Source organism: Danio rerio, chromosome 4, assembly GCF_049306965.1.
Source record: "Danio rerio strain Tuebingen ecotype United States chromosome 4, GRCz12tu, whole genome shotgun sequence".
Classification (NCBI taxonomy): Eukaryota; Metazoa; Chordata; class Actinopteri; order Cypriniformes; family Danionidae; genus Danio; species Danio rerio.
Genome location: NC_133179.1, coordinates 34,009,930 through 34,029,845, shown reverse-complemented (window position 1 = coordinate 34,029,845; position 19,916 = coordinate 34,009,930). Strand labels below are relative to the sequence as shown.

Here is a 19,916-nt window from a genome sequence, read left to right as displayed (position 1 = left end):
ATGTAGGAGCGCCAGAATAAATGCAGGAGAGCCAGAATAAATGTAGGAGCTCCAGAATAAATGCAGGAGTGGCAGAATAAATGTTGGAGCGGCAGAATAAATGCAGGAGCACCAGAATAAATGCAGGAGAACCAGAATAAATGCAGGAGCGGCAGAATAAATGTAGGAGCGGCAGAATAAATGCAGGAGCGGCAGAATAAATGCAGGAGCGCCAGAATAAATGCAGGAGCACCAGAATAAATGCAGGAGCACCAGAATAAATGCAGGAGCGGCAGAATAAATGCAGGAGCGGCAGAATAAATGTAGGAACACCAGAATAAATGCAGGAGCACCAGAATAAATGCAGGAGCGCCAGAATAAATGTAGGAGCTCCAGAATAAATGCAGGAGCGGCAGAATAAATGCAGGAGCACCAGAATAAATGCAGGAGCGCCAGAATAAATGCAGGAGCGGCAGAATAAATGTAGGAGCTCCAGAATAAATGTAGGAGCTCCAGAATAAATGTAGGAGCGTCAGAATAAATGCAGTAGCGCCAAAATAAATGTAGGAGAACCAAAATAAATGCAGGAGCACCAGAATAAATGCAGGAGCGCCAGAATAAATGCAAGAGAACCAGAATAAATGCAGGAGCACCAGAATAAATGTAAGAAAACCAGAATAAATGTAGGAGCGCCAGAATAAATGCAGGAGCGCCAGAATAAATGCAGGAGCTCCAGAATAAATGTATGAGCTCCAGAATAAATGCAGGAGCGCCAGAATAAATGCAGGAGCGGCAGAATAAATGTAGGAGCGGCAGAATAAATGTAGGAACACCAGAATAAATGCAGGAGCACCAGAATAAATGCAGGAGCGCCAGAATAAATGCAGGAGCGCCAGAATAAATGCAGGAGCTCCAGAATAAATGTAGGAGCTCCAGAATAAATGTAGGAGCTCCAGAATAAATGCAGGAGCGCCAAAATAAATGTAGGAGAACCAGAATAAATGCAGGAGCGTCAGAATAAATGTAGGAGCTCCAGAATAAATGTAGGAGCACCAGAATAAATGTAGGAGCGCCAGAATAAATGCAGGAGCGCCAGAATAAATGTAGGAGCACCAGAATAAATGCAGGAGCGCCAGAATAAATGTAGGAGCTCCAGAATAAATACAGGAGCGCCAAAATAAATGTAGGAGAACCAGAATAAATGTAGGAGCGCCAGAATAAATGCAGGAGCGCCAGAATAAATGTAGGAGCGCCAGAATAAATGCAGGAGAGCCAGAATAAATGTAGGAGCTCCAGAATAAATGCAGGAGCGGCAGAATAAATGTAGGAGAACCAGAATAAATGCAGGAGCGCCAGAATAAATGTAGGAGCTCCAGAATAAATACAGGAGCGCCAAAATAAATGTAGGAGAACCAGAATAAATGCAGGAGCACCAGAATAAATGTAGGAGAACCAGAATAAATGTAGGAGCGCCAGAATAAATGCAGGAGCGCCAGAATAAATGTAGGAGCGCCAGAATAAATGCAGGAGAGCCAGAATAAATGTAGGAGCTCCAGAATAAATGCAGGAGCGGCAGAATAAATGTAGGAGCGGCAGAATAAATGCAGGAGCACCAGAATAAATGCAGGAGAACCAGAATAAATGCAGGAGCGGCAGAATAAATGCAGGAGCACAAGAATAAATGCAGGAGCTCCAGAATAAATGCAGAAGCGCCAGAACAAATGTAGGAGCTCCAGAATAAATGTAGGAGCTCCAGAATAAATGCAGGAGCTCCAGAATAAATGTAGGAGAACCAGAATAAATGTAGGAGAACCAGAATTAATGTAGGAGCTCCAGAATAAATGCAGGAGCGCCAGAATAAATGTAGAAGCGCCAGAATAAATGCAGGAGCGCCAGAATAAATGCAGGAGAACCAGAATAAATGCAGGAGCGGCAGAATAAATGTAGGAGCGGCAGAATAAATGCAGGAGCGGCAGAATAAATGCAGGAGCGGCAGAATAAATGTAGGAACACCAGAATAAATGCAGGAGCACCAGAATAAATGCAGGAGCGCCAGAATAAATGTAGGAGCTCCAGAATAAATGCAGGAGCGGCAGAATAAATGCAGGAGCACCAGAATAAATGCAGGAGCGCCAGAATAAATGCAGGAGCGGCAGAATAAATGTAGGAGCTCCAGAATAAATGTAGGAGCTCCAGAATAAATGTAGGAGCGTCAGAATAAATGCAGTAGCGCCAAAATAAATGTAGGAGAACCAAAATAAATGCAGGAGCACCAGAATAAATGCAGGAGCGCCAGAATAAATGCAAGAGAACCAGAATAAATGCAGGAGCACCAGAATAAATGTAAGAAAACCAGAATAAATGTAGGAGCGCCAGAATAAATGCAGGAGCGCCAGAATAAATGCAGGAGCTCCAGAATAAATGTATGAGCTCCAGAATAAATGTAGGAGCTCCAGAATAAATGTAGGAACTCCAGAATAAATGCAGGAGCGCCATAATAAATGTAGGAGAACCAGAATAAATGCAGGAGCGTCAGAATAAAAGTAGGAGCTCCAGAATAAATGGAGGAGCGTCAGAATAAATGTTGGAGCGCCAGAATAAAAGTAGGAGCTCCAGAATAAATGCAGGAGCGTCAGAATAAATGTAGGAGCGCCAGAATAAAAGTAGGAGCTCCAGAATAAATGCAGGAGCTCCAGAATAAATGCAGGAGCGCCAGAATAAATGTAGGAGCGCCCGAATAAAAGTAGGAGCGCCAGAATAAATACAGGAGCGCCAGAATAAATGTAGGAGCGGCAGAATAAATGTAGGAGCACCAGAATAAATGCAGGAGCGCCAGAATAAATGTAGGACATCATCAATCAGAAATATTTATCTAACTAATTCTGTAATCATAATGACTTTTAATATTTGTGCAGTAAATCCAAATCGAATGTTTAATAATTATAAAACATTAATGTGCTTGAATGTGAGTTATCTGCTATAAAAAGCCTGTTAACTGCAACTGTTACTTTATAAAAAATATGAAGCATTGCAGAAAGAAATATTTATTTTGCACTATTGTTTTTATATGCATGTCAATTTAATAACTAATAATTCAGCTAGAAAACAAACAAAATATTATAATAAATCATTCAGTTCAATGCTGAAAGCTGCACAACAGTCATCAGTAACTTAATAGGAAAATAAAAGAAAGGAAGAAACGTCTCACTTCTGTCACTCTTTAAATGTTTTGTGTCATTGTAAATGCTCAGTCTCGTTATGCGCTGATTTACATTTTCCTGTGTTTGTGGAATAAAGCAGGCGAGTCAGCCGACCCAATATTTGAGCAGGCAGAGCAGGATTCTCACGATGACCACCGGCTCAAAACCGTAGTTTTTCATCATGAGCCGCAGTTTCAGTGTAAACTTAGTAAAGGCGAGCTTCTTTGGCGATGACGTGTCGCGTGTTAGATTTTACATTTAGCAGACATTTGCTCGGAACATCGAAATTCAGGCCATTAATCAGCTGAGACACTCTTGAGTCTTTTAGCACTCTCTCTAAAAACACTCTCTCGGCTGGCGGATCAACATTCACCTCATCATCGCTGTCATCGGCGCCATTGTTTGTAACTGTAGGTGGGTTTGCAAACCTGTGGACTTTTCATTGCGTCTTCCTCAAACTTTTGCATTTTCTGCAGTCACAAAAGCTCTCTCCATTGGAAATAACGAACTTGCCTGAACTTGCCTTATATACCCACAGTCATAGTTAATCCAGTATGTGTGGTTATAAGTGTAAAGCGCGGCACAGTGGGCATAACTTTGTTTGATCCGTGCAGAAAAACGATGTTGAGATGTTTTTACGATTAATAAACCGTGATGAATTAAAGCATGTTTAATAGTGAAACCGGTTAATCATTGCAATGATTAACGATGCTAACACCACTCCATAGCAGCGCTTCATAACCCTGGGTAAAGTGCAGTGCTAACACTGCTTTTAGATTACAGGTGTAAACGTGTCTACGTGCTTTAACAGCAGTGTGAACAGGTGTTTTCAGATGTGGAGCCGCTTTAGTGGATTGGCAGAAGAAGAAACTAAACATCTGCAGGGCTGTGATTTATTCATATCTATACAAATGTGTGTGTATTGAAGCACATTGAAGATCATTCATTCATTTTCCTTCAGCTCAGTCTCTTATTTATCAGGGCTCTTGTCTGACTGACAGGTGAATGTGACTGTGGGTCATGTGATGAACACATTAAGAGAGCGGGTTTGTGTTTGTCTGAGCTCATTTTGTTTTAGTCCACAACAGAATCACAATATAAATGATGAAATCAGCTCATTTCCTGTTGTGTTTTATACATGACTTTAAGATGATCTTCTGAGCTCAAGTGTGTCTTCTTCCTCCTCACAGCAGACTTTACAGCTTGATGTGGTGTATTATGAACAATGTCTTTGCTCTGTACACTTCTACAGATGATGTCGAGTCCTTGTTGAGTGTGTGAGTGTGTTTGCTGATGTGAAGGCTCGATCAGTAAGGAGAGCTAATCAGGATGTGTGTGTTCATCACTGCTGTTGACATGAGCAGAAACAGCAGTCACCATCTTCACAACACAAAGAGATGTGTGATTGCCCAACTGTGTGATTTGGACTATTGCTGTGTTTGTAGAATGTCTGGCTGTATGGTGACAGAGGAAGGCTGTGGTTTTCTGTCTTCAGCTCTGACTTCAAACCCCTCACACCTGAGAGAGCTGGATCTGAGCTACAATTATCCAGGAGATTCAGGAGTCAAGCTGCTCTCTGAACAACTGGAGGATCCAAACTACACACTGGACAAACTCAAGTATGTGGAGCAGCACTGGCCTTTTTTATTGTGAATACAGATACTTTGATACTTCACTGCTCTTCTAGTGTCCAGATATTAATCAAACCTGTTAAATATGTCAGTGCACTGGGGCAGTTCTCACATTAAGCGTGATATTATATCTCATATTAACACTGTACAGTTTCAGCATTTGAGCTGAGCAGAGAAACTTCTTCCTCCATTTCTGCTGAAGAATCCTACAATATCAGGTCAGGAATAGGGTTGGGGATTGAAGATGGATTCAGATTCTGGAATCAGACACTTGGATTAATGTTCAGACTCTTGTTCTAAAATCAACATCTGGATTCCTCTTCTCTGTGCACACATGTGTATTTTTCACTTGCTAATCTGTCAGGAAGTTGGGCGCTGGCGAGCAGCTTTAATAATCTGAACATAGTTTAGAGATGGACTGCAACATGTGCTCAAAGGCTGCATGTGCTGAAGAACGATGGCAAAGCTAAGTGTGATCACTGTAATAAATGAATGTTGCAGCAGGGTGTCTCCATCAACATGAGCAGTATCTGCGCTCGCTTCACCAACAGCAGAGGAAAAGAACGCACTGTGTTACATTCATTGTGCATCCCGGCTCAACCAACAAGTGTTGTGTGTTTTAGCTCAAGAGTTTGGAGCGTGTAGCTGAGCAGCTCAGTGCTAGCTTTAGCTTATTAGCTGAGGGGGAAACTAAACAGCTCATTCTCTCCATCTGTGTGTGTTTACAGTCTGGATCATGGAGGACACACGAGGATTACAGCAGGACCACACAAATGTAGGACTACACACACACACACACATACACACTCACAAACACACACACACGCTCACACACACATACACAAACACACACACCACAGAACACACTCAAACATGCACACACACTCACACTAACACACACACAGTCATGTGTTCACTCAAACACACACACACACACACACAAACTCTCTCACACACGCACACACAAACTCTCTCACACACGGACATATGCACTTGCACACACACAAACTCTCTCTCTCTCTCTCACACACACACACACACACACACACACACACACACACAGCTGTGGTTGTAAATGTGTGTGTTCTTGTGTTCAGATGTCTGTTTCCTCACACTGGATCCAAACACAGCACACACTCAACTCATTCTGTCTGAGGAGAACAGAGAGGTGAAGCGTGTGGATGAGAATCAGCCGTATCCTGATCATCCACACAGATTTGATAGTGTGTACCAGGTGTTGTGCAGAGAGAGTGTGTGTGGACGCTGTTACTGGGAGATTGACTGGAGTGGAGATGATGTGTGGATATCAGTGTCATATAAGAGCATCTGGAGGAAGGGAGGTGTTGAGTGTGTGTTTGGATCTAATGCTCAGTCCTGGAGTTTGCTCTGCTTTTCCTCCAGTTTTTCATTCAGACACAATCACACACGCACTGATCTCCCAGTGAACCCGCTTAGCAGTAGAATAGGAGTGTTTGTGGATCACAGTGCAGGAACTCTGATCTTTTACAACATCTATAGAGACACAATGAGCCTCATCCACTCAGTCCAGACCACATTCACTGAGCCGCTCTGCCCTGGGTTTACTGTTTATTCTGGATCATCAGTGAAACTGTGTTGAAGACTGACAAGAGATTTACCCAGAATCCTCTGCAGGAGCAGTCAGCAGCAGTGTGTGTCTGTTTGTGTTATTGTTTACTGCTGTGTACGTATGTGTGTGTGTCTGTGTGTGTGAATAAGAGTGTGTAGGTGTGTATGAGAAAGTGCGTGTCTGTCTGTGTGACAGAGAGTGTGTGTGTGAGAGACTTTGTGTGTGTGTGCGTGAGACAGTTTTGTGTGTGTGTGTGTGTGAGCGCATGAATTCACTACTGTGTGAGTGTATGTGTGTGTGCAAGCATGAGTTCACTACTGTTTCTGTGTGTGTGTGTGTGTGTGTGAGTACATGTGTTCACTACTACTACTACTGTGTGTGTGTGTGTGTGTGTGTTTGTGTGTGAGAGAACGTGTGTAGGTGTGTGAGAGCGAGAGCATTTGTGTGTGTGTGTGTGTGTGTGTGTGTATGTGTGTGAGAGAGGTTTTAGATTTGACCAAACCCTTTAATTTTAATTATTGAGTGATTGTTCATCTCATTTCCTCATGTATTATTATTGACATCAGTTTATTTATAAAGCAAATCTTCATTGATGACAGACACAGCCCAGCATCACAACACCATTTACACTCAACAACAGTCACTGCATTTGTCAAGTTATAGTCATTAAATCCACAACACTTCTAGATGTACTCCTGTGTTTAATAATAGATGCAGTGTTTTGTCCATTTCTTTGTTGGATTTCATTTCTCCTAGAAACACAGATTGCTCATTTTGCTTGGCCAATAAGAAATGAATTAGTGGACATTTGTATTTCTGCATTTGCATTACTTAAAACCTAAAATAAAAACCTGTTTAGAACAAAAATGAGGCATTGGTGAAAATAAAGCAGTCAGGATATTAAACAGTGGAGAAAGTCTCATACACTCTGTAAAACCATGAACAATAGTTTCTCTCTCTGGACAAAATGGACACGTCTCACTTATATTAATGGTCATTTGTGTTCACAGCTACAGCAGCATGTAATATTCCCCACTGCAAGTGTCCTCCTCTTCTCATCAATGCTGCTTTATAGATCATTCTGCATTCTGCTTTCATGACTTCTTCTACTGCCAGTGTGTTTCTCCATACCGTGTCAGTTCTGTCTTTTAAAATGTGCTTGTTATTTATTTTCACAATATCTCTGTCAAATATTTCACCTTCGGCTGAACTAACATCAGCACTTTCATTAAAACACAGCGATGGACTATTATCCCCAACATGTCCGACAACAGGTTTAATTCTGATATCAGGGAAAAACTCCCAGTTTATCTGAGAGTTTCTGTGCAAACCTTACTGATCGTATTCTCATACATTTAGCAAGATTCTCTCAGTCCAGTGCCTGCTTTGTCAACAATGTCTCAATCGTGGCCTTTTTTGGATACAAATATGTCCATCAATCCTGGAGTGTCATCTCCTGACACATCTAAGCGGCCCCCCAAAACCACCGGCTCTTCAAGACTCTTGGGCCCAAACAATAGTCTCTGGTGAACTGCAGTCTATACGCTGCTCCTCTACTCACAAGATCAACAAAGCCTTGACCTCCTTCATCTCTTGGTAAGAAGAGAACACTTTGAGGGATCCGATGTAGATTGTCCCAGAAAAAATTTACCATCTCTCTTTGGAGTTTCGGTAGTAAACCAATTGGGGGGTCTCCACACGCCAGCGTGTGCCATATAGAGGATCCCACCAAGTTGTTAATATAAGTTTGCAGCCTCTATACAATAACTGGGAAAGTAACCATTTACATTGTTGTAGAAGTCCTTGGATTTTCTCAAGCATACCATTCCAGTTTTTTTTAATCGTGTAGCTGATGCCTTTGACAATATTTTATAATCGGTGCACTAAAGTGATGCTGGTCTCCAATTGCTTCTTCTTTGCTTTTTCTACTTTACGAGTAGTGTAGTTTAGGCGTGTGTGTGTGGTGTTTCTCTCTCTCTTTCTCTCGTTCTCTTTCTCGCTCTAAGTATTCGCAGGTGCAGCGGATTACATTGGAACCGATCATCATTGGCGCTTGGATTGGCGGCGGCTATAATAACCTGCAGAGAACATGGGTTCGATGGCTCCCCACTCTCTCTCGATTCCCCACTTGTATTCAGTGAAGAAAGTGGTCCAATTAGTGTTTGTTTGTATCTCTTTGTGGCTTTGTGAGATGCCGTTGTGATAATTTTTAACCGGCGATTGAAGTCCGGTTTTCTGTCTTCCTATCGGGCTTGGAGCATGCATGGAGGTTTGGTGCCTTATTTGTTATTTTCGTTTTCTCCTGTATTTGTTAGTAGGGAGTTAAGTTTTCTGTATTTTATTTTATTTGTTTTCTAGGGAAGTTTAATCTAATTTAGTTAGCTTGGTTTATTGTCATTTATTTTGGCTGAACCCCTCCTGATGTTATTTTTGCTCCTTATTTCTGTAAATAAATCATATTTTCTTGTTAATTCTCAGTGGTTGTGTTTTTGGTATATATTTTGGGGAGAGAGCACCAGGGATTATATTTTTAATCCCTGCTATTTTGTTACATTTTGGTTAAATCTCTTTTTGATTAAGGATTTTTTTATTTAATTCGTAACACCAGAGATATTTGTAATTAGCACTAAAAAAACTTTTAATGTAAAATATTTGTAATGTGAAGTAATAATCATTTAACCTCTTGCATAATTTCAAAAAAAGAAACAAAATCAACAATAAAATTTTCTGAATATTATTTTCTATGATGCACAAGCTTGGACTTTTACAGTTATGCCTTTGTTGAAAGACTCTGCAACCATCCAAAAGTCCAAAAAATTACTTTGTGTTTAGCTTACCAATTTTCATGCATAAGTTGTTTTTATTTACAGTACATAATTCCTATTTTCAGTATATCAAATACATAGGAAATACTTGCATGAAGCACAGATATAGCTTGGAAAAAAAATTCTTTAATCATCTAAGAAATTTACCAAAGTGTGTGTGTGTGTGTGTGTGTGTGCTTTGTGCTGAGCCAATTACTGATTGGCTGCTTGCATTAAGGATCGGCACATAAAAAGCAAGCACTCCCTTGACTACTGCACTGTTTGGGGTGTCAAGTAAAAACTTTCAAATTGTACAACCATAAGTACATTATTGTATTGCGAGATTACAGGGCTACAGTAATAATATTGTTCCGAACAAGTTGCATAAATATATAACAAATTCACTATCAGACTGTAAGGGCAATAATTGCCAGAAAACAGTACAATACAACTAACTAAATAGATACATAAGTAAGCACAAACACACACACACCTTGGTAAATTGGCGTATAGTAAAACTGTAAGTACAATTTTTAACTAATAAAAAATTCAAAACTAAAGTTAAATTACTGTTTATATAAATAATCACGCATCACTAAAAAAAAAGCCTTGCATTGAGCATTTTAAACGATAGTACCATTAATATTTCAGCTTATTGAATAACTTTTTACAAGCTATATCTGTGCTTCATGCAAGTCTTTACAATGTATTTGATACACTGAAAAATATGAATTCAGTACTTTATATAAAAACAACAAAGGCATTACTGTAAAGAACAAAAAACAAAGCTTGTGCATCAAAGAAAATAATATTTAGAACATTTTTGACTTGCTTTGGTTTCTTTACCTCAAATGATCTTAGGGGTTAAATGATTATTATTTTTTGCATTAAACATTTTTTTCACTATTATAAAATAAATAAATCGCTAATTTTAAAAACAGACTTGTGCAATAACCAGGATGTTTTCTGAACATTTTGAATCTGGTTTTGTTGTATAATTTGATATGGTTTAATTGTTAATTTTTTTAATCGAGAAATTAAGCCTTTTGCAACATAAAGGGCATAAGTGTATATCTATCTGACATAGTTAGGCTCAAACTCTAACAGGAGCGAATAATTTAATTGGTTTGAAACCGAATGTCTAATGAATGTCAAACTACAGTTGCCTCGAACTGGGCCAAAGCACGCTTGTCCCCCCTCCCGTCTCCCCCGACGGCCCACGCTCACACTACAATCGGACCTGGGCACCCTTACATCTTCGATGCTGCTCTATTCAGTTAGCGCCCTCGCTCAGCACAGAGGAGATTTCTCTTGTTATATCATTTCAGTCATTAATATGCAGTGACATGTAGTCAAATATTTCGCCAAACAGTCCTTAGGGATGCGGTGACAAGCAGTCAGATATTTCGCCGAACAGATCCGCAACTTTTGGCGGTCATAAACAATCATAAAGTCCTCGTGCTGCAAGAATGAGGAGGTCTGCTGAAGGTGCGCAGCTGTCGTGCAGTGAGGGGTTTGCGTCTTTAATAAACGACGGCAGTTTGCGTTCACTGAACAGTAAGAATGATTAATAAATACATATGAAACAGTCCCTTAAAATCATGCATCGTTTTCAGTTTCGGGTTTTGGCGCGTTTTGCACTCACACACAAGCGTACCGCGCCAAAGCCCAAGTGTACTGGGGCCAGCCAAGTGAACTGTGCTTGAGCCCGATTCAGCGCACTCACACTTCTCAAACGATCTGGGAAATGGGCCTGGGCACGGTACGGATGGCATAATGTGAGAAGGCCCATAGTGTGAGTACGGCCTAACTGTACCCCGGTTGGCCGGCCGGCAGATTAGCTGGTCACAGCGAAGTGACAGCCAACTGCAGATTCTGCTTGGTTTTAAAACTCTTTTCAATTATTTTATTTACGCTATTTATTATGGCATAGCAGTCAAAATACGACAACTGAGCTCATTTAGAGGACCTTTGTCTGTGGGCCTTTCGAACAAACCCAACCACCCCTTGCTACGGGCCTAATAAGTTGTTACAGCAGGGTTATAAGTAGTCCTGGCTAAAACTAAGCCCTGTCGGTAAAACTTCTCCTTAACGTGTTTTAATTAACTAGTAATGATGAATTTACTGTCATTGTAACACACACAAACACTTCTGTACTTGCCGTTCGTTGTCTTCCTGCAGCGGATGACGAGGTGACTTTGCTGCTGCAATGTGGCAATTGCACGGCAATGTTCGTTAGTCTATTTTACTTTCAATGAACAATAACACAAGTGAGGCTGCACAATAAATCGTTTTAGCATGCAATATGTGCATCTACAATACTCACATCGCATCAAATGGATTTTTGCCATAATAGAGCAAAAGTTGTATGTTTTAAGGCCAATAACATATCACAAGACTTTAAAGCATCCAGGCTAAATGAATTGTACAATTTTAAAATTTAATAGATTTAACAGAGCTATTTTACGTTTTGTTATTCAATTTATGTACCTGAATTCCTACCGAACAGAGCTATTTCAGTCATCTGGTAAAATTGTATTCATATCGCAATATATATTGCCAAAAAAAACCACAATTATTCTTTTAATATCGTGCAGCCCTAGTTCATATGTTCTCACATCCATTACAAATTTTGTACAACATGCATTAAAATTACAACACAACAAATACGCATTATAATGTCTTACCCTTCAGATTTTCAATTTCTCTCAGACCGAGAACGAGGATCACTGCCTCACCACTGACTCCCGGAATACTCACTGCTATGATTGGTTTTAGTTCATTGTCACCGTTGTTTTCCTAAAAATGAGCACCAACCACATTAAGGCCCACTCCACGGATCTGTGACGCTCTAAGTCAGGGGTCACCAATCTCGGTCCTGGAGGGCCGGTGTCTTGAATTTATTTTATTTACAGACAATTCTGACGTAAAGTGATTTAAAGAATATTTTTTAAACTAATTTTGTATTGTGCACGTTTAGTGCAAAACATCATGAAATCACAGTATAATTTGTAATACAAAACAACTCATCTTTTATGACAAGCCATTCTCAGTTTAATTTACTTTCAGGATATACATTATTGATATCAAAAACAGGATGCTTGATAACAAAAATGCTAAATGTTGATAAACAATGTAATTTGTAATATCAACACTTTAATTGTTCATATCAAAACTGTAAATGTTAATACATGTTCAACATAAGTTCAACTTTTTCATTAATGTGCTTAAGATTTTGAAATCAAGAATAGACATTCACACTGAGTTAGCTTGGTTACTGATATAAAAAAAATAAAGGCCTTTAATAGTAAGAAAAATTTTTTGATTTCAGCAATTACATTTGAATGGCAGGCTGTGGTGACATTAAACTAGCGGAAAGACAATTACAAATGTCACAAAGTATTTTATTACAATTTCAAGAGTTCACAATTAGCTGATGATTAATTATAAAAGCTTGTTTGGCATGCTGTCCCGGGAGAGAGCCTTGAGCTCATGAGATCCTTGAGCCGAGGGCTCCCTCCCGTTGCAAGGCGGGAGGGGGGTTCGAGCTCAGTTAGATCTCGAGAACTCCCCAAAATGCTTTAATATAGCTCGGGACAGCAGCCGCGTATTGAAGAGCCCCCCAAAATGCAGATGAAACAATGCCATATCCCGCTGCTGGATGTAGTGTTGATAGCTTAGGAATAGAAGCTCCTGCGGGAGCAGAGCAAAGTAGATGGCAAGAGTCTAGGTGGGGTGAGGGCAGGGCTGGATTGACTCCGCGGGAGTCGAGGCTCAAATATACCCCTGCGGGGGTGGGAGCTGGGGTTCGATTGCTCAAGCAAGAGTCGGGAAAGGTTTGGGCGGTGAAGACTCCTGCATGAGAAGGTGGAAGGTGGCCAGGGGGGGCCTGAACTCCTGTGGGAGTTGAAGCTCGTTTTAGTTACTCCTGCAGGAGTTAGAGCTGGGGATTGAGGGCCTAAGCGGAAGGAAGAAAATAGCGGAATGATTGACACTGAAAGAAACAGTTTAGCGGAGAACTCAACGCTGGAAAAAATTATTGAGAAAATAGAAGGCTAGGGAGATAAGGGAGGAGATCAAAGAAGGGTTAAGGTAGGGGAAGCACACAACGCTGTAAGGAAGAAAGAAGGGGCAGATAATTGCCAGGCGGAGGATCTCAACGCCAGAAAGAAGAAAAGGAGTATATGAGAGTATATATAAATATATATGAATATACAAGTCATTACATAGGTAAGGGCCAGGAATGGGCGGTGATTGACTCCTGCGAGAGGTCAGAGCTGCTGTGGGCATTTCTCTTGCTGAAGTCTGGGAAAGGGAGGGGGCAGTGGAGACTGCAGCAGGAGGTGGCCAGGGCTTGACTCTTGCAAGAGTCGAAGCTCGTTTTAGTCACTCCTGCGGGAGTTAGAGTGGATAGAGAGGATTGATGGCCTATGAGAAAGGAAGAAAAAGAGAGGGCGGAGGAACTCAATGCTGAAGAATGGGAGAGAGGGGATAACCTGCATGCATGCTCCTGACGCAGCATATGCATGCACACGCATCTGTACAGGTATACACCAAACGTACACGCATAACATGCACGCACATACGATTCCTAATGGCCTAGGGAGAGCTGTGCAGTGGTGACTCATGCGAGAGTCGAAGCTCGGAGCGACCCTTGCGGGGGTCAGAGCTATGGGGGGGGGATATGGGGGCAGTAAGAATTGGGAGGAGGGAGGGGATAGGGAAGGCTCTTACTGAAGGTTGTAGTGAAGGGGTGGCGGGATGGGCTTGGGGTGACTCTGCGAGAGTCGAAGCTCAGTTTGGACCCCTGCGGGGGTCTGAGCATGGTGAGGGAAGGAGCATAGCAGGCTTGAAAGAAAAGGTAGTAGCATATGTACAACATATATGCTCCCCATCCGCGCAGCCATAGACTCACATACTCATTCGCTTGCACGTGCATATGCATACCTAAACGTATGCCGGCACCTATATACGTACACACATGCAAATATGCATGTATACATGTGCATCCGCACACTGTATCTGCGCATGCAAATACACACGTACCCATGCACATGCACGCACACATACACTCACTCAAGCCTACGTAGGGTCGAGCTCCGAACCTTAGTTGGAGTGTGGTAATAGCTGGTTAGGGCTAGCTGGACTGTCTTGAGGTGGGATTGGCTGAGGCAAATGTCAGCTTTGAAGGCATCGGAGGACCAGCGGCCTAGGGTCTGGATTTGGTAAGAGAATAGATCTTTGTGAGCTGCTGGGGTGGCTGCGCCGATTCTAAATGAATGGCTGGAATACAATTCAGGGGAAAAGCCTAAAAGGCGAAGGACTTCTTTTAGGTGTTTTTGAAACCAAAAACGGGTAACTGGACAATTAGCGTCATCAGTAAAAAGTGGGGCATGTGGGTCAGGCTCCTTTGGTCTCCTTAAAATGGAGAAAAGCTAGGAGAGTTTGGAATGGCTGTGTGGGGGAAAAATGTTAATATGTAAATTAAATGCCTTTTACCTGTCTGATCTGTTTTGCTTTGCTTAATAAAAAAGGCGAGGGTTTCCGCATTCAGCATTGTTAGATCAGAAATAATAGGGTGTATAGCGGGGTTAAATTTGGATGTGATAGCAATTTCTGAACACCTCAGGAAGCCAAAAAAAGCCAGAGTAAACATGGCGTCTAGTGTACGGGCTGTATAAGGTGAAAGGTATCCTTTGCGGAGTGTGCGTATGCATTTTGATAAAATGTTGAGTGTAATAGGTAGTCTAGTGTCGGGGAGGGGGGGGGGGTGTGACTTCTGGATACCTTTAATAAGGAGGGAGGTTTGAGCGTTGGAAATGGCTTCTGAGGTGGCCCCGTGAATCAATTTATGAAAAAATTGCACCCCACTAAGGTAGCTTTTTAAAGATTTAGCCTGGATATTTTTGGTGGTATGGAGGTGGGAAATAAATGATGTGATGGTAAGCAATGAGAAATCTGGGAATTGTATTTGGTAGAGGGTGTGGAAATGTTTGTATGAATTCTATGCTGTGAGATATGACTGAAGTGTCCTCGGCGCTACAGCGTGAAGGATGAGGAATATGGAAGTTTCATGAAGGCGATGCAATGTGTGGTTTATGGCAATATCATTTGTGAATAATGTGGTACAGGTGTCAGATGCAGGTCTGCTTCTGGTGCCAAGAGCCGAAATTTCTGAAAAAGAAAGCGAGAGAGAGAATCACCAATTTGATTTATGCAACCTGAAACATGTTCAGCAGGCATAATGAATTGTTTTTTGGCCGACGTCTAAACAAGCCGTCTTAATAAGGGCATAATTGAAAGTGCATACGAGCGTCCTTTATTAATGAAATGAACAGTGGCTTCGTTGTCGCAATAAACAAGAATACTAGAGGCGGACCATTCATCTCCCCATAGAAGAGCTGCTGCGACTTCAGGGTAGAGTTCAAAAAGAGCAGATGATTGCTAATTTTTGGGTAGACTGAGCATCTGAGAGGGCTACGTTGAAGCGAACCAGTGACCTTGGTAAAAGCCGCCGAACCCGACTGAGGGGGCAGCGTCGGTGAATAAGTTAATATCCACCGGAGGTAAAATTAAATCACTATAGAAAAAGGAACAGCCGTTCCATTGCTTAAGGAAAGAAATCCATATGCTAAGTTCATTGCGACTGGGTTTAGAAAGAGCTATTGTATCTTTCTAAACTGGGGACCGAAGAGAGAGAGCTGAAGGAGGTGAGTAATAAACGGGCGGCCTTGGGGAATTATGCGCATAGAAAACTTGAAATGCCCGAGAATAGATAACAGTTTGCGTTTAGCGCATGATTGTTTCTCGAGGAAAAATTGTGATAAGGAGATTATACGGTCGATTTTCTCTTTGGGAAGGGATGCTTGGAATTATTCGAATCTAAGTTTATGCCCAGAAATTCTATAGAAGTGCTGGGGCAGGCTGTTTTCTCCTCTGCAAGGGGGGTGCCTAGATCTTCGAAAACCTTTTGGGTGATCGATAGGTGTTTAGCTGGGGGCGAAGAGGGTGGGGAAATGAGGAGAAAATCATCGGGTAGATGGATAATATGCGGGATTTTGTAGTTGTTTGATAAAATCCAGCATAATGCTTCTGAAAGCATGTCGAAAATTTTGGGGCTACTTTTGCAGCCGAAAGTTAGTCGGACTGCAAAGTAGAATTGTGAGCGCCAATAAATGCCAAAGAGATGCCAGAAGTCTGGGTGAATTAGCATGATTTTAAAGGCGGATGAAATGTCAATTTTTGCAAGCCAAGTGTTGCGACCAGCTATTCTGATGAGTGAAATTGCTTGGTCAATATCATAGTAATTCAGCGAGTATTCGTCAGAAGGAATGGTGCTGTTAATGCTAGGGAATATAGAATTATGCGAAGCGGAGAGATCGATAATCAATAGTTTTTTGCTAGAGAATTTCCTAGTTGCTACGCCGATAGGACTAATACGAGAAACGCTGAACGGTGGGGCGGGAAATGGTCCTATCATGAATTTATTGTCGATTTCTTTTTTTGATTAACAGATCTACAGTTTAAGGATCGGTAGTAGCGGTTTGCAGATTAGGACAGAATAAGTTGAAGGCAGAGACTGAAGCGCCTGGGTTAAATCCGTGGGTTAGACCTGAAATCAGAAATCAGAGAAGTTAGTATCAGGGTGACAACGCAATTCAAAGCAAGTCGAGAAACATTCACAGGAGTCGACAAGTAAGACACTTTGGTGTGAGCGCCTCCGCAGTAGCTGCATAAATGTAGAAATTTGCATGGAGCCCTGTAACACCTGCTGATGTTGAAGTTATGACAGATAGGACGATTAGAAAAAGGAGATGGGAAGAGAAGAGAAGGCAGATTATAGCTGGGTGGGCAGGGGACGTAACTAGTGGATTTAGGAGGTTGTGCAGAATCAGAGGGTAGAGTGATGAAGGGGCAGGATGTGGTGGGGTGAAGACCCCACAAGATACAAGGCATCCTAAAAAGACTCGGTTGTCGAGTTTAAAATCTAAGGCCCCCCAGTGAGAAATTTGATTCTACTGAGTCAGTCTGATAGCGCATTTAGCGGAGAACAGTTTATGATATTTGTAGAAATGTGTACCCCCATAGGAGAGAGCTAGCTTGGCTATAATAGCCATGTAGTCATTTAGCTCGCGTCTCCTATGGGGGAAGACTGAGCAGATCACGTCAGTGTAGCGAGCGAAGGCTATGGAGAATTCGGCCAAAGATAATGTGCGAGAATGATTGTTGGATGGTGGTTTGAGTGTGACTGTGAAATTGCGGCAATTTACCTGGCGTTCTGCCGCAGGAGGTGTAATAGGTGAAAGGAGTGAAAAGAGATCTATATCTGCACCTGATAGGATTTGATTTCTTGTTGTATTGGAGACTGGAGGTGTTTGCATGGCTAGAGCATTCTGAGGTGGAGGGAGGGGTGTGGCTGTGTAAAGAGTGAATGGGGGGCGTGGCGAAGAAACTGGTGTGGGGAGAGTAGGATGAATGACAGTTTCAGTGTTGGTGCGTGCGAGGGAAAGAGAAGAGGGAGGGAGAAAAGTGGGTTGAGTTGAAGAGGTTGGAACTGAAGGCAGAGGGTAAGAGGTAGAAGGTTGAGGTGGGAAAGATTGGTTTAGAAGAAATGCAGGAGGAACAGAAGAGTTAGGGTTGAAATGAGTGGCTGAGGTAGAACATAACAGGGTAAATCTTCAACACTACTCATTAGTAACCTCACAATGTCCTTTTCTGCAATATCTAAATATATACATTGCAAAATTGTTAACATATTCAGTCCTTAAATACAAATAAAGAATAAAGAAAAATATTGCACTGTTATTTGGAGGACGTTTTTAACGACAATATTACTGTCTAATGATTCCTCTGTCTTTCCTCTGCATAAGTGCAGCTTTAAGGAAACATGGTGTAACGGTGGTCACACACACACACACACACACACACACACAAAAATTAAATGAATAATTTCTCAGGTTGGATTCAAACCCAGGTCTCCCTTATGGCAGGCGAGATTTCTACCACTGAACCACCGAAGGTGCTGTTTTGCCTGTGCGTCTGGTAATATCTCCCTCTAACGCAGTCACCCTCGGGCACAAAAAAAAAAAAAAAAAACATTATATATTATATATAACATACATATATTAACAAGTTTTACACATGATTTCGGGTGCCAGACAAGTTTTAAACCTTGCCACAAATAAACCTAACTGTATAATTAATTACCCAGGATAGCGAAAACAAAACTTATACAAGACATTTACATTTACATTTAGTCATTTAGCAGAAGCTTTTATCCAAAGCGACTTACAAATGAGGACAAGGAAGCAATTTACACAACTATAAGAGCAACAATGAATAAGTGCTTTAGGCAAGTTTCAGGTCTGTAAAGTCTAAGAAGGGAAGTATTAGTAGTATTAGTATTTTTATTTATTTATTTATTTATTTTATTTTTTTTGTACAGTTAGTGTGATATTCAAAGAGGCATTTGCAGATTAGGAAGTGAAGTGGAGACTAAATAGTTGAGTTTTTAGTCGTTTCTTGAAAGTAGCGAGTGACTCTGCTGTTCTAATGCAATTAGGGAGTTCATTCCACCAACTGGGCAGATTGAGCGTTCGCGTTCGCGAAAGTGATTTCTTCCCTCTTTGGGATGAAACCACGAGGCGACGTTCATTCACAGAACACAAGTTTCTGGAGGGCACAAAGATCTGAAGAAGTGAGAGCAGATAAGAAGGAGCAAGGCCAGAGGTCACTTTGTAGGCAAACATCAGAGCTTTGAATTTGATGCGAGCAGCAACTGGCAGCCAGTGCAAACGGACTAGCAGCGGAGTGACATGTGCTCGTTTAGTTTCATTGAAGACAACTCGTGCTGCTGCATTCTGGAGCAGTTGAAGAGGCTTGATAGAGTTAGCTGGAAGCCCAGCTAGTAGAGAGTTGCAGTAATCCAGTTTGGAGAGAACAAGAGCTTGAACAAGGAGTTGAGCTGCATGTTCAGATAAGAAGGGTCGGATCTTTCTGATGTTATAGAGTGCGAATCTGCACGATCGAGCAGTTCTAGAAATGTGGTCAGAGAAGTTTAGTTGGTCATCAATCGTTAATCCAAGGCTTTTCACCATTTTGGATGCAGTAATGGTTGCCCCATCCATCTGGATTGTAAAGTTATGGTGTAGAGTCGAGTTGGCAGAAACAACAAGCATTTCCGTTTTTGCGAGGTTCAGCTGAAGATGATGATCTTTCATCCAGTGTGAAATATCCAACAGGCAGGCTGAGATACGAGCTGGAACCGAGGGATCATCAGGATGAAAAGAGAGGTATAGCTGGGTATCGTCAGCATAGCAGTGGTAGGAGAATCCATGTCTCTGGATGACTGGTCCTAGAGATGATGCGTAGATGGAGAAGAGAAGTGGCCCAAGAACAGAGCCTTGAGGTACCCCAGTGTTTAGATGCTGTAGGTTGGACACTTCTCCCCTCCAAGACACCCTAAATGACCTGTCAGAGAGGTAAGATCTGAACCATTGTATAACAGTGCCCGCAACGCCCAGTGACTCGAGCGTAGATAGCAGGATCTGGTGGTTAACAGTGTCAAAAGCAGCTGACAAGTCCAGCAAAATGAGTCCAGCAAAATGAGGACCGCCTGTGCATACTGTCTATTACTGTGTCTATAATGACATTGTGTACTTTTACCCTAAAGTCAGCATCTACTGATGCCAGTCCCTCATCTTCTGCAAGCTCT

General features: G+C 41.8%; 3 protein-coding genes across 4 annotated transcripts in view; 1 reads left to right on the top strand and 2 right to left on the bottom strand.

Moving 5' to 3' along the window:
* Positions 1 to 8,869, top strand: part of LOC137491179 (NACHT, LRR and PYD domains-containing protein 12-like) — a 46,377-nt gene extending 37,508 nt beyond the window's left edge. Inside the window, exons 6-9 of one of the 2 annotated variants that reach the window (XR_012402181.1) lie at positions 4,625 to 4,798; positions 5,539 to 5,585; positions 5,908 to 6,651; positions 6,819 to 8,869. Coding sequence is in view for 1 of the 2 variants with exons in the window: in XM_073947389.1 (XP_073803490.1) it covers positions 4,625 to 4,798; positions 5,539 to 5,585; positions 5,908 to 6,428 (742 nt within the window). In the remaining variant the exon portion in view is untranslated. Of the gene's footprint in view, positions 1 to 4,624; positions 4,799 to 5,538; positions 5,586 to 5,907 lie in introns of both variants that reach the window. The other variant, XM_073947389.1, reaches the window with a different exon arrangement.
* The window catches only part of LOC137491238 (uncharacterized), a 1,025,816-nt gene that overhangs the window by 804,830 nt on the left and 201,070 nt on the right, over positions 1 to 19,916 (bottom strand). The gene's annotated exons all lie outside the window — the stretch shown is intronic.
* Positions 1 to 19,916, bottom strand: part of LOC101886704 (uncharacterized) — an 847,011-nt gene that overhangs the window by 626,025 nt on the left and 201,070 nt on the right. The gene's annotated exons all lie outside the window — the stretch shown is intronic.